Source organism: Theropithecus gelada, chromosome 6 (genome assembly GCF_003255815.1).
Source record: "Theropithecus gelada isolate Dixy chromosome 6, Tgel_1.0, whole genome shotgun sequence".
NCBI lineage: Eukaryota > Metazoa > Chordata > Mammalia > Primates > Cercopithecidae > Theropithecus > Theropithecus gelada.
In genome coordinates, this window is record NC_037673.1 from 36,741,534 (window position 1) to 36,756,820 (window position 15,287).

A 15,287-nucleotide genomic window follows, 5' to 3' on the forward strand; every position below is an offset into this window, starting at 1 on the left:
TCTGGAATACCTAAATGCTCTGTAAGCTTAGTGAGAAATGTAACACAATTTCTGCCTTTTTCCTTGGTGATTATATCAATGTATAAAGACCTCATGATTATGAGACTACTTTTTTTCCTTCACTTTATCATCACAACTCTAAGCAGGGTAAAAGCAAATGCACTGAACTTAGGTCACAAAAGTGCTACACTTCTTATCAGGCCTGACATTATCTTGCCAAATGGCATGTCAAACCTTGTCTTACCCTCTTGGAGAAGGGCAGTGTTGATATCTGGAAGAGTGAGTAGGGCTGGGTTTGTTAGGCAATGGTTTCTGTGGCACAGCGGGTAGCTGTACTGACTCAGATAATAGTTCATTCATCAGACCGTATGCTTGTGAGATTCGACGACTGTAGTGTTCAGAGAGCAGCAATCTGTAGACAAAGAATTAAGCATCATTTACTAAGAGTCGCTTTCAGTTCATCTGTCCAGAGGGAATATAGTGTTCGAAGATCACCTAGCATTTTCTTTTCTTTTTTTTTTTTTTTTTTTTTTTGAGACGGAGTTTCACTCTTGTCACCCAGGCTGGACTGCAATGGCACGATCTCGGCTCACTACAACCTCCGCCTCCTGGGTTCAAGTGATTCTCCTGCCTCAGCCTCCCAAGTAGCTGGGATTACAGGCACGGGGCCACCATGCCTGGCTAATTTCACTTAGCATTTTCTTTCTTCAACGCTTCTCACATCCTTCTATTCATCAGGTTTCTGAAAATGATTAGGTAGTATCATTAAAAGTACTTGTAGTTATGGTCTCTGGAGTATTTCCCAAATGCATGTAAATATCTGGGTTGGGAAAGGGAGAACAGCAGAAATAAAAGTCATAAAAACTGAATGAAACACGTAATATTTGAAAGCAAATTTGAAAAAAGGCTAGTGAGTCTCATTATTTTCCTTGCAGTGATATCTTCCATAATTTTCTGTTTATTGACAAAAAAGAGACTATTGTGAAAACAGAATTCCTAAGGCATTAACCTATGCCTCAGGTAGTAAGGAAGTCAGAGAGAATACACAGGGTTACAGCTACCAAACTCACCTGTCTTTTTCATGCTTCATCTTTTGTCTCAGCCTTAGTTCCCTTGAAGTCATGTAAAGCTGCATAAGAAATATCCAGTTGGTTCATTATTGTTCAATCCAAATAATTAAACCTTTAGACATAATTCTGTTATTGAGGAAACAGTACAAAACACTGTGGTGTTTGATGAAGCTTCCTACTGTAGCACAAAACATAAAAAAGTTAAATTAAAACATCATGTAATGAAAGTAAAAACCAAGTTAGGGAGGCGGCGGCGGGCGGATCACCTGAGGTCAGGAGTTCGTGACCAGCTTGGCCAACATGGTGAAACCTCGTCTCTACTAAAAATACAAAAATTAGCCGGGTATGTGGCCTACACCTGCAATCTCAGCTACCCAGGAGGCAGAGGCTGCAGTGAACTGAGATCGCGCCACTGCACTCCAGCCTGGGCGACGGAGCAAGACTCCATTTCAAAATAAAGAAAAATTTAATAAATGGAATGCAAAATCTATTTTCCTAGTTCAGTTAATATATTTTATTGAGTTAATTAGGAGAGAATCTTATTTGGCTGCACAAAAAATGTGAAGTAGGAACATTTTAGGTGGAAGCACCTATGCTTTGTACTCAATCTTGTAACTAACCTCACCAAGAGCCTGTTAATAAAGCTGAAATTAGACATTTAAAATCATTATTTTTATGTTTTAAAATGTTTATCAGAAACCTACTACAGTGAATTGACTGTGACTTGTAAACTCTTCAAGTTATACACCAGAAGGCAAACAACAAATGTCAGACACATACATATTATTCCAGAACATTAAGAACTATTGGTGTGAGTTACATGTGAGGTTCTTTTCACACACAATTATGTATATAAAAATGGACACTCAGAAGTAAACACTTTTTCAAGGTCCTGTAGAGAAGTAGTCACTAACAAATTAAAGGTCTTGTTGATTTCTAATAGAAATTCAAATGAAAATTTTAATTACATTAATACCTCACTAATCCCATCCAAACTTACCCAAATAGAAGTTAAAAAACAAAACAAAAAATGTCTGCAATCTTGAATGAGACCACAAAATCTATGAACCAAGCAGTTCTTAAACCCTTAGAGTTTACTTATTTTGAGACAAGAGCTCACTCTGTTGCCCAGGCAGGAGTGCAGTGGCATGATCACAACTCACTTTAATCTCCAACTCCTGGACATAAGTGATCTTCTCACCTCGAGTAGTTAGGACTACAGGTGTGTGCCACTACATCTGGCTAATTTTCATTTTCTTACTTTTTATTTATTTATTTTTTTAGAGACGAGGTCTTACTATGTTGCCTAGGCTGGTCTTGAACTCCTGGCCTCAGGTGATCCTCCTATCTCGGACTCCCAAAGTGCTGGGATTACAGACATGAGCCACTATTCCTGGCCAATTTATTCTAAATTTGGACACAATTCTAACCATCTTGGGTATTTACTTCCCTGACAGCGAGAAGGTAATGTCAGAACCCATTCTACATTAGGGTGGGGGAACACGCGCGCACACACACACACACACACACACATTCTTCTCTCAAATACACATGTACACACTTTAAGTTTCTGTTCATGTACCTCAGTAGCCCTGAAGGCCACTACCAGGTCTCCTGGGCTATCAAGAAAATGTTATGTTAACACCAATATACTCTTTTCAGAGACAGGTAAGTAAATTGCACTTTAAACAATAGTTCACCTACTTTTGCACCATTTGGTGTTTTAATGGAACAGTTTATCTGGAAAATTCACCAAAATATTTTGTTATCCTAATGATGCTGAAAAAATGAAGGGATATTGTATTTTATTTCAGATTACAAAGTAAAAGATAAACTGTAATCTAAATGTAATTTTCTTTTTTTTTTTTTTTTTTGAGACGGAGTCTTGCTCTGTCGCCCAGGCTGGAGTGCTGTGGCCGGATCTCAGCTCACTGCAAGCTCCGCCTCCCGGGTTCCCGCCATTCTCCTGCCTCAGCCTCCCGAGTAGCTGGGACTGCAGGCGCCCGCCACCTCGCCCGGCTAGTTTTTTGTATTTTTAGTAGAGACGGGGTTTCACCGTGTTAGCCAGGATGGTCTCGATCTCCTGACCTCGTGATCCGCCCGTCTCGGCCTCCCAAAGTGCTGGGATTACAGGCTTGAGCCACCGCGCCCGGCCGTAATTTTCATAGTAATGTGACTATCAAAGTAACAGTGCTTTGTTTTACCATCTGAAAAAAAATATACCTGACCTGGCTATGGTGATGTCTGTATTTAGGGCTCAGTAAATAAATGCTGACAGTTTTAAAGACAGTTAAAAAAACAAAAACCACACACACAGAAGTGACATTGTTCTGTTGATACATGACAATTTTTTTTTGTATTTTTTGTAGGTAACTTATTAACAGAAAATTAAGGGGCTTTTTATTTGTTAGCTTTTGCTTTATTTGTAGACACAGGGTCACCCTTTGTCTCCCAGGCTGGAGTGCAGTGGTGTGATCATAGCTCAATACAGTCTCAAACTTCTGGGCTCAAATGATCCTCCTGCCTCAGCCTCTAGAGTAGCTGGGACTACAAGTGTGTGCTACCACACCTGGCTAATTTCTTCTTCTTCTTTTTTTTTTTTGGTAGAGATGAGGTCTCACGATGTTGCCCAGGATGCTCTCAACTCTTGGTCAAAAGTGATCCTCTCACTTTGGTCTCCCAAAGTGCTGGGATTATAAGCATGAGCCACCATGCTGAGCCTCAAAGTTTTCTTTTTTTTTTTTTTTTTTTTTTTGAGACGGAGTCTCGCTCTGCCGCCCAGGCTGGAGTGCAGTGGCCGGATCTCAGCTCACTGCAAGCTCCGCCTCCCGGGTTCACGCCATTCTCCTGCCTCAGCCTCCCGAGTAGCTGGGACTACAGGCGCCCGCCACCGCGCCCGGCTAGTTTTTTGCATTTTTTAGTAGAGACGGGGTTTCACCGTGTTAGCCAGGATGGTCTCGATCTCCTGACCTTGTGATCCGCCCGTCTCGGCCTCCCAAAGTGCTGGGATTACAGGCTTGAGCCACCGCGCCCGGCCCTGAGCCTCAAAGTTTTCTAAGCAAGTAAATTTTATAAACTAAGTAAGGGAGCAGGCATAGAAAAGCGAGTTTTTAAAATGGCTTTAATACACATAGTCAGTTGTTTCAACTGTCAATGACTCTCACTGAAAATTAAAGGAACAACTCCAACTGGTCACCCAATTACTCAACCTCTTCCTCTTGTTAAAATGCTACAGCCATCATTAGCCTGGGGGACAAAAAAATATTTAAGATAATTCAGTATAACTTGGTTAGCACAATATCCTGTAACGTTTTAAGGTAATTAACTTTTCCTGACTTAAGTAAAACATTTACTTTTCTATATGCCAAATTAAAAATGTATCCAAATTATATTAATCTTTTTCTTAAAATTTTGCCAGGAAAGTAATTACACATATTCTATAATTCCATTGCCCTTGACACTGCAGACTTACTGGATTGCTTCTGGGACAGAAAGGATCATGTTCTTGCCCTCTCTTTTCTGCCAGCTCATTTAAGTACTTTGCCATTCTTTCTTTTCGTTTTCTTTTCATCCAGGCTTGAATTTCTCTTCTTTCCTTGTCAGTTCTTTGTGAATGTCTGCCAGAAGAATGCTGAATTCTGAGAAATTTAACAAGTAAGACATCATTTGCTTTTAAATTTGTTATGCAGATAAGATATATCATGACTAAACACTATTTATCTGGAAATATTTTGCCCCATCTTCAAAAGCAGTATATACTTATGTTCTCTAGTCCACTCACTCCAATTTGTTACCTGAACTCCACTGAAAAGGGACTCAGAAAGCTAACAACTTCTTTACAACATTTGCCTTAAACTCTTTTCCCTTCTTCTTTAAACTCTATCTTACTGGATCTTTTCCTAACTCTCAGAAAACTATATAGCCTCCTGCATTGGCTCCTTTCTTGTCTGCTCACTGCTTCAAAACTAATGTCTTAAAGGTTCTCCTTTTGACTTTTTTTTAAACTTTTTAATTTTGTGGGTACATAGTAGATGTATATATTTATAAGGTACATGAGATATTTTGATACAGGTATGCAATGCATAATAATCACATCATGTAAAATGGGGAGGTTTTCACTTCTTTATCTATTAATATAACTTATTCCCTGTACTATTTCTATCAATTTCAAAACTTCTAATACAGGGCTGGGCTCAGTGGCTCACACCTGTAATCCCAGAACTCTGGGAGGCCAAGGCAGGTGGACTGCTTTAGCCCAGGAGCTCAAGGCCAGCCTGGGCAAGATGATGAGATGTCATCTCTATAAAAAAGAAAAAAAAAAATTTGCCAGGTTGAATGGCACATGCCTGTAGTCCCAGCTACTCAGGTGGGTGGGAGGATCACTTGAGCCTGGGAGGTCGAAGCTGCAGTGAGCAGTGATCGTGCCACTGCATTCCAGCCTGGGTGACAAAGGAAGACTGTCTCAAAAAAACAAAACAATTGCAACACAGAGGTGACTTCCAACACCTGCCCTTCTGGATCTACTCCCATGCTTAGGTTCATGTCACACTTTCCATGGTCTGGCCCAAATTAATGGACTAAGCATGGCAGGGATACTGTGAAAGGCCCATTCCTGCAAGACACAGGTGACTCTGTGGGTGACTTGGCCTGAGGTCTTACCATTGACCCAGTTGAAACATTCTTAAAACTACACAGTGCACTAAGACTCTGTCTCCCCTACCCTCTTTCCCTCTCCTTTACAGGGAGGGCTGAGAGCTGCATCGTAGTCTGATGCTTCTCCTTACTTCTTCCCTGCATTCTGCTATCCTCTCACAAGCATTTTCCCCAGTAAATCTCTTCTGCAGCTAAACCGACCTTAGCTTCTTGGAGGATCTGAACTAACATACATGTACTAGGAGTGGTCTGAGAAAATGGGTGGTGCGAAATGGGGATTTGGGGCCAGGTGCAGTGGCATACACCTGTCATCCCAGCTACTTGGGAGGCTGCAGTGGGACAATCATGAGTTCAAGCCCAGTTTGGGCAAAATAGCAAACCTCTGTCTCCAAAAAATAAAATTTTAAAAAGTTTCTGTTTTAAAAGATGGGGACTTGGACAGATGCATCACCCAGTGATTGAAGAAGACACCCTCCTAAACAGAAGACTAGTCACAAATACAAACAATACATTTTATTCTGAATATCTGCTTTCCTTTTGAGACTCTGGAATCTTTACACATGGCAGGCAGTATCCCCCCAGTAAAACCCCAGGCATGGAGTTTCTAATGGGCTTGCCTGGTAGACATTTCACACATGTTGTCACAACTTGTTACTGGAGGATTTAAGTGCATTCTGTGCGACTCCACTGGGAAAAGACTCTTGGAAGTTTGTGTCTGATTTCCCCTGGAATTTACTCCATGTACCTTTTGCCTCCTGTTAGGATAAATTATAGCCATGAAAATGACTATTTGCTGAGTTCTGTGCATCCTCCTAGGTGATTTCTGAACCTGGGGGTGATCTTGGGGACCCCCAGCACAGGGTCAAATCTACATCAACACTGCAGTCTGATAGTTTTCCCCAATTTTATGGCATCCTCCCTTTTTCCTTCACAGGCATTTCTCCAAATAAATCTCTTGCTCATCAAAATCCCATCTGCTTTGCAGAGGACTTAAAACTAATATACCACTGAATATTACCACTCGATGTTTTTCTGCCACCTTATATCTAAAACTGTATTCTCTTATTTATTTATTTATTTTTTTGAGATGGAGTTTCGTTCTTGTTGCCCAGGCTGGAGTGCAATGGCACGATCTCCGCTCACTGCAACCTCTGCCTCCCAGGCTTAAGCAATTCTCCTGCCTCAGACTCCTGAGTAGCTGAGATTACAGACTCGCAGCACCATGCCCAGCTTTTTGTATTTTTAGTAGAAACGGGTTTTCACCATGTTAGCCAGGCTAGTCTCGAACTCCTGATCTCAGGTGATCCGCCCACCTCAGCCTCCCAAAATGCTGGGATTACAGGAGTGAGCCACTGAGCCCAGCCATTATTTAATTAAATTAATTTATTTAATTACTTATTTGTGTTTTTGAAACCTAGTCTCTACCAAAACTGTAAAAACTAGCTGGATGCAGTGGCACACACCTGTAGTCCCAACTACTTGCAGGCTAAGGTGGGAGAATCACCTAAGCCTGGGGAGATTGAGGCTGCAGTTAGCCATGATTGTGCCACTGCACCCCAGCCTGGGTGACAGACTGAGACCCTGTCTCAAAAAAAAATAAACAAAAGATATATTATGTCCTTCTCAGGGAAGGAAGCAAAATTAACAGAATGCAGGATTTAAAAGATATTTTTATTAAAAAAAAATTTTTTTTTGAGATTGGGTTATGAGGCTGGCTAATTTTTATATTTTTGGTAGAGATTGGTTTTCCCTGTGTTGCCCCTGCATTCTTTATCCTGCTAAAGAAATCACCATCAACTCAGTCACTCAAGTAGAAAAGCTGTCATTCTTACCACCTGATAGCCTCTAAATGTTCACTTACACCTATTACCCTACACTCTTCATTCTGATCACCTCATCTCTAAACTACTGAAATAAGTCTTCTAACTGGCTCTAATTTCCATCTTAAAGCCCTGTGCTGCATGCAGATGGTGCCACCTGGCGCTTAAAGACCTGCATGCATGTATCACTGCTGAAAGAAATCATAGATAACAAAACAAATGGAAACGCATCCCATGCTCATTGATGGGTAGAATCAATATTGTGAAAATGACCATATTGCCAAAAGCAATCTACAAATTCAATGCAATTCCTATCAAAATACCACCATAAGGGCCAGGTGCGGCGGCTCACACCTGTAATCCCAGCACTTTGGGAGGCTGAGGCGGGTGGATCACCTAAGCTCAGGAGTTCAAGATCAGCCTGGCCAACATGGCAAAATCCCATCTCTATTAAAAATGAACAAATTAGCCGGGTGTGGTGGTGCGGACCTGTAATCCCAGCTACTAGGGAGGCTGAGGCAGAAAAATTGCTTGAACCCAGGAGGCAGAGGTTGCAGTGAGCTGAGATTGTGCCACTGCACTCCAGCCTGGGCAACAAAGTGAGACTCTGTAAAAAAACAAAAACAAAAACAAAACAACAACAACAACAACAAAAACCCCATCATCATTCTTCACAGAACTAGAAAAGACAATCCTAAAATTCATATGGAACCAAAAAAAGAGCCTGTATAGCCAAAGCAAGACAAAGCAAAAAGAATAAATCTGGAGGCATCACATTATGACTTCAAACTATAAGGCCATAGTCACCAAAACAGCACGGTACTGGTATAAAAATAGGCATGCAGACCGATGGAACAGAATAGAGAACCCAGAAATAAACCCAAATACTTATAGCCAACTGATCTTCGACAAAGCAAACAAAAACATAAAGGGGGAAGGACACTCTATTCAACAAATGGTGCTGGGATAATTGGCAAGCCACATGTAGAAGAATAAAACTGGATCCTCATCTCTCACCTTATACAAAAATCAACTCAAGATGTATCAAGGACTTAAATCTAAGACCTGAAACCATAAAAATTCTAGAAGATAACACAGGAAAAATCCTTCTAGACAGTGGCTTACGCAAAGGCTTCATGACCAAGAATCTAAAAGCAAATGCAACAAAAACAATGATAAATAGGTGGAACTGGCCGGGCGCGGTGGCTCACGCCTGTAATCCCAGCACTTTGGGAGGCCGAGACGGGCGGATCACGAGGTCAGGAGATCGAGACCAGCCTGGCTAACACGGTGAAACCCCGTCTCTACCAAAAAAATACAAAAAACTAGCCGGGCGAGGTGGCGGGCGCCTGTAGTCCCAGCTACTCGGGAGGCTGAGGCAGGAGAATGGCGTAGACCAGGGAGGCGGAGCTTGCAGTGAGCTGAGATCCGGCCACTGCACTCCAGTCTGGGCAACAGAACAAGACTCTGTCTCAAAAAAAAAAAGAAAAAAATAGGTGGAACTTAAACTAAAAAGTTTCTGCACAGCAAAAGAAACAATCAGCAAAGTAAACAGACAACTCACAGGGTGAGAGAAAATCTTCACAATCTATACATCTGACAAAGAACTAATACCCAGAATATACAAAGAACTCAAATAAATAAGCAAGAAAAAAAAATCCCATCAAAACAATAGAGTTAAGGCATGAAGAGACAATTCACAAAAGAAGATATACAAATGGCCAACAATCATGTGAAAAAATGCTCAACATCACTAATGATCAGGGAAATGCAAATAAAAACCACAATGCGATACCATCTTACTTCTGTAAGAATGAACATAATTAAAACATCAAAAAACAATAGATGTTGGCAGCGATAAGGTTAAAAGGGAACACTCCTACACTGCTGGTGCGAATGTAAACTAATACAACCACTATGGAAAACAGTGTGGATGTTCCTTAAAGAACTAAAAGTAGAACTACCATTTGATCCAGCAATCCCACTACTGGGTATCTACCCAGAGGAAAAGAAGTCATTATATGAAAAACATACTTGCACACACGTTTATAGCAGCACAATTCACAATTGCAAAAATATGGAACCAGCCCAAATGCCCATCAAGCAATGAGTGAATAAAGAAATTGTGGTACACATATACACCATGTCATACTATTCAGCCACCAAAAGGAATGAAATAATGGCATTCGCTGCAACCTGGATAGAATTGGAGACCATTATTCTAAGTGAAATAACTCAGGAATGGAAAACCAAATGTCGTATGCTCTCACTCATAAGCTATGAGGAGACAAAGGCCTAAGAATGATACAATGGACTTCAGGGACTTGGGAGAAAGGGTGGGAGGTGGGTGAGGAATAAAGACTACAAATTGGGTACAGTATATACTGTTGAGGTTGATGGGTGCACCAAATCTCACAAATTACCACTGAAGAACTTACTCATGTAACCAAATACCACCTGTTCCCCCAAAACCTACAGAAATTAATTAAAAAAAAAAAAAAAAAAAAAAAAAGAACCTGCATATACACATCAAAGACAATGGCCAAGAACAAATTAAGGGGGCAGAAGTCCAGGAACGTATTTCACATTGCCAGACACAACAACTTTAAGGCTAAAAACAAAGCAAAGCCAGTTACCACTAACCTGTTTTCTTTTTTTTTTTTTGGTGAGATGGAGATTTACTCTTGTTGCCCAGGCTGGAGTGCAATGGCGCGATCTCGGCTCACCGCATTCTCCACCTCCCAGGTTCAAGCGATTCTCCTGCCTCAGCTTCCCGAGTAGCTGGGATTACAGGCATGTGCCACTATGCCTGGCTAATTTTGTATTTTTAGTAGGGATGAGGTTTCACCATGTTGCCCAGGCTGATCTCGAATTCTTGACCTCAGGTAATCCACCTGCCTCAGCCTCCCAAAGTGCTGGGATTATAGGCGTGAGCCACTGCACCCAGCCCACTAATCTTAAAATATACATTATGAATGATGAAAAGTTAACAATGTGAATAAAGCATTTGTAAATATACAAAAGGAACTAGAGAACTTCTCAAAAGCCCTTTCTCTTGAACCTCTGCAAAAAGAACCAATTCCTCAGAAACATCACGAAAGCAAACCAGTTAATGTTGATGAAGCCGTAATACAGTTGTGATACAGTGTAATACAGTGATGATGCATCTAATTCCCCCCAAAAGACCAATACATTATATGTTTTATACAATTTTATTTTTAAAAATCTTAACGTGCAGGCACTGGCACATTTAAAAACTACATAAACAGATCTTTCCTCCAATCTAGGAAAAATGGAATGTCAGAAGTCAACAAAATGTGATAAACTTAAAGTACTAAAACAGAAGGCACTTCACCAAATCTGTTCACTGAAACAGTTATATAGCCTTGCTTACATCTTTCACTTTATAGACTGCAGTGAATGTCTGTCTGGATAGAAGAACACAGGAAATAGTTTCATGGCAATAAAAATGTAAGTCGAAGAAGTGATGAGTACTTTGCCAATGTATTTTGTTTTTGATAACCTTCCTTTGTTTTTGATAACTTTCCTTTTATAAGCGGAGAAAACAGGATTAAGAATTGGAAGAAAAGTTGAAATCGCAGAATGCAGCTACTTGGGGGATGGGGAAGTTGGTAGATATTAAATCGTTTTTCTCCTGAAGCAAAATGAAAAGAAAAAAAGCCCCTTCTGATCACCCCCTACTGCTTGTCAATAGGTTGAACTCAGTGATTCCCTCTGGTCTCCATACTCAGCTAGTCCCACTCTCCCCTTCTAATGCACAAACTCTAGTTACATCTAATTCCTTGCCCTTCACTTACAAATACAAGAACTGCTGTGATTGCCTTCTTTCACTGACTTTCTTCCCCGAGCTCAAATAAACACTGATATAACTTGGTCTTAGAGCTCTAAGAGGTGTGTGTGTGTGTGTCTGTTGTAAATGGGACTGCATTCTTGCTTTGGTTCTCCATAGAAACGCTACTGATTTTTGTATATTGATTTTGTATCCTGAAACTTTACTGAAGTCATTTATCAGTTCTAGGAGGCTTTTGGAGGAGTCTTTAGGTTTTCTAGGTATAGAATCATACTGTCATGGAAAAGAGGTAATCTGAATTCTTATTTTCCTATTTCGATGCCTTGCATTTATTTCTCTTACTTGATTGCTCTGGCTAGGACTTCCAGTACTATGTTATATAGAAATGGTAAGATTGAGCATCCTTGTCTTGTACCAGTTCTTAAGGTGAATGCTTCCAGCTTTTGCCCATTCAGTAAGATGTTGGCTGTGGGTGTGTCATAAATGGCTATTAATCACATTTATTGATTTGTGTATGTTGAACCAATCTTGCATCCTAGAAATGAGGCCTACTTGATTGTGGTGAATTAACAATCACCACAATTTGATGTGCTGCTTTCGGTTTGCTGTATTTTGTTGAAGATTTTTGCTTCTATATTCATCAGGGATACTGGCCTACAGTTTTCCTTTTTCCCTGTGTCTTTGCCAGGTTTTTGTATCAGGGTGATGCCACCTTCATAGAATGACTGGGGAAGAGTCTGTCCTCCTTGATTTTTTAAAGAGTTTCAGTAGAATTCCTATCAGCTCTTCTTTTATGTCTGGCAGAATTTGGCTGTCAATCCATCCAGTCTGGGGCTTTTATTGGTTGGTGGGTTTTTTATTACTGATTCCATTTCAGAACTTCATATTGGTCTGTTCAGGGTTTCAAATTTCTTCCTGATTCAATGTTGGGAGGTTGTGTTTCCAGGAATTTACCCATTTCCTCTAGATTTTCTACTTTGTGCATACAGGTGTTCATAATAGTCTCAGGATCTTTTGTATTTCTGTGGGATCAATTGTAATGTCACCTTTGTTGTTTCCTGATTGCGCTTATTTGGATCTTCCCTCTTTTTTTCTTTGTTAATGTATCTAGTGGTCTATCAATCTAGTTTATCCTTTCTAATAACTAACTTTTGGTTTTATTGATTCTTTGTATGGATATTTGGTTCTCAATTTTGTTCACTTCTGCTCTGATTTTAGTTACTTATTTTGCTAGCTCTGTGGTTAACTTGTTCATGTTTTTCTGTTTCCTCTAGGTGTGATGTTAGATCACTAATTTGAAATCATTCTAACTTTTTGATGCAGGTGGTTAGTGCTATAAACTTTCCACCTTTTTTTTTTTTTTTTTTTTTGAGAAAGAATTTTGCTCTTGTTGCCCAGGCTGGAGTGCAATGGCACGATCTTGGCTCACCACAACCCCTGCCTCCTAGGTTCAAGTGATTCTCCTGCCTCAGCCTCCCGAGTAGCTGGGATTACAGGCATGTGCCACCATGCCCAGCTAGTTTTATATTTTTAGTAGAGATGAGGTTTCTCCATGTTGGTCAGGCTGGTCTCCAACTCCCAACCTCAGGTGATCCACCCGCCTCAGCCTCCCAAAGTGCTGGGATTACAGGTGTGAGACACCGTGCCCAGCCTCTAAATTTTCCTCTCAGTGTTGCTTTTGCTGCATCACACCTGTAATCCCAGCACTTTGGGAAGTCGACGGGGGGCAGATCACAAGGTCAGGATATTGAGACCATCCTGGCCAATATGGTGAAACCCTGTCTCTATTAAAAATATAAAAATTAGCTGGGCGTGGTGGCACATGCCTGTAATCCCAGCTACTCAGGAGGCTGAGGCAGGAATCGCTTGAACCAGGGAGTCGGAGGTTGCAGTGAGCTGAGATCGCACCACTGCACTCTAGCCTGGCAACAGAACGAGACTCCATCTCAAAAAAAAAAAGAAAAAACCAACAAAAAACCCATCAGAACTCGTGAAATAGTGTTTTTACTATCACGAGGACAGGACAGAGCAAACTACCTCCATGATTCAATTATCTTTACCAACATGTGGGGATTATGGGAACTACAATCCAAGATGAGATGTGGATGGGGAAACAACCAGACCATATCATTCTGCCCTGGCCCCTTCCAAATCTCATGTCTTCATAATTCAAAACACAATCATGTCCTTCCAACAGTCCCTCAAAGTCTTAACTCATTCTAGCATTAACTCCAAAGTCCAAGTCCAAAGTCTCATTTGAGACAAGGCAAATCCCTTCTGCCTATGAGCCTGTAAAATCAAAAGCAAGTTAGTTACTTCCTAGATACAATGGAGGTACAGGCATTGGGTAAAAACACCCAGTCCAAATAGGAGAAATTAGCCAAAACAAAGGGGCTATCAGCCTCATGCAAGTCCAAAATCCAATAGGGTAGTCATTAAACCTTAAAGTTCCAAAATGATCTTCTTTGACTCCATGTCTCACATTCAGGTCATGCTGATACAAGAGGTGGGTTCCCATGGTCTTGGACAGGTCCTGTCCACAGCTCCTGTCCCTGTGGCTTTGCAGGCTTTGCAGGGTACAGCCCTCTGCCCCAGCTGCTTTCACAACTGGCATTATCTGTGACTTTTCCAGGCACATGGTGCAAGCTGTTGGTAAATCTACCATTCTGGGGTCTGAGGATGGTGGCCCTCTTCTCACAGCTCCACTAGGCAGTGCCCCAGAAGGGAATCTGTGTGGGGGCTCCAACCCTACATTTCCCTTCTGCACTGACCTAGTAGAGGTTCTCCATGAGAGCTCTTCCCTTGCAGCAAACTTCAGTCTGGGATTTCCATACATCCTCTGAAATCTACGAGGAGGTTCCCAAACCTCAATTCTTGACCTCTGTTCACCCACAAGCTCAACACCACATGGAGGCTGCCAAGGTTTGGGGCTTGCACCCTCTGAAGCCACAGCCTGAGCTGTATCTTGGCGCCTTCTACCCACAGCTAGAGAGGATAGGATGCAGGGCACCAAGTCCCTAGGCTGCACACAGCAGGGAGGGCCTGGGCCTGGCCCAGGACATCATTTTTCCCTCCTAGGCCTCTAGGCCTGTGATGGCAGGGGCTGCCATGAAGGTCTCTAACATGCCCTGGAGATATTTTCCCCATGGTCTTGGTGACTAACATTTGGCTTCTCATTATTTATGCAAATTTCTGCAGTGAGCTTGAATTTCTCCCCAGAAAATGGGTGTTTCTTTTATACTGCACTGTCAGGCTGCAAATTTTCCAAACTTTCATGCTCTGCTTCCTCTTGAATGCTTTGCCACTTAGAAATTTCTTCCACCAGATACCCTAAATAATCTCTCTCAAGTTCAAAGTTCCACAAATCTCTAGGGCAGGGGCAGAATGCCACCAGTCTCTTTGCTAAAAGATAATAAGAATCACCTCCTCCAGTTCCCAACAAGTTCCTCTTCTTCATCTGAGACCACCTCTGCCTGGACCTTACTGTCCATATTGCTATCAGGCTTTTGGTCAAAGCCACCCAACAAGTCTCTATGAAGTTCCAAACTTTCCCACATCTTCCTGTCTTCTTCTGAGCCCTACAAACTGTTCCAACCTCTGCCTGTTACCCAGTTCCAAAGTCGCTTCCACATTTTCAGGTATCTTTGCAGAAGCACCCCACTCTCTGTGGTACCAATTTACTATATTAGTCTGTTCTTACACTGCTAAATAAGACATACCTGAGACTGAATAATTTATAAAGGTATAAAGGAAAGAGGTGTAATTAACTCACAGTTCAGCATGGCTGGGGAGGCCTCAGGAAACTTACAATCATGGCAGAAAGGGAAGCAAACATATCCTTCTTCACATGATGGTAGGAAGGAGAAGAATGAGTGCCCACTGAAGGAGGAAGCCCCTTATAATACCATCAGTTATTGTGAGAACTCACTATCA

General features: G+C 41.4%; 2 protein-coding genes across 2 annotated transcripts in view; one reads left to right on the forward strand and one right to left on the reverse strand.

Annotated features, from left to right (window-relative positions):
* The window catches only part of CPLANE1 (ciliogenesis and planar polarity effector 1), a 163,143-nt gene that overhangs the window by 15,429 nt on the left and 132,427 nt on the right, over positions 1–15,287 (reverse strand). Inside the window, exons 46-48 of the mRNA XM_025388536.1 lie at positions 4,543–4,708; positions 1,071–1,129; positions 245–412 (exon numbers count right to left, since the gene is read on the reverse strand). Coding sequence (XP_025244321.1) covers positions 245–412; positions 1,071–1,129; positions 4,543–4,708 — 393 coding nt within the window. The remainder of the gene's footprint in view (positions 1–244; positions 413–1,070; positions 1,130–4,542; positions 4,709–15,287) is intronic.
* LOC112626123 (uncharacterized protein C8orf59 homolog) lies at positions 10,082–10,684 on the forward strand. Its single transcript, XM_025387955.1, has 2 exons — positions 10,082–10,214; positions 10,524–10,684. The coding sequence occupies exons 1-2, from the start codon at positions 10,082–10,084 to the stop codon at positions 10,682–10,684; spliced, it is 294 nt and encodes a 97-aa protein (XP_025243740.1).

What these genes read in the sequence shown, in the direction of transcription:
- LOC112626123 (XM_025387955.1), top strand. Translation starts at nt 10,082, where the DNA reads ATGGCCAAGAACAAATTAAGGGGGCAGAAGTCCAGGAACGTATTTCAC. An exon ending in TTTTTTTTTTTTTGGTGAGA is followed by an intron (nt 10,215 to 10,523) that starts TGGAGATTTACT and finishes ATTATGAATGAT; the next exon opens with GAAAAGTTAACAATGTGAAT.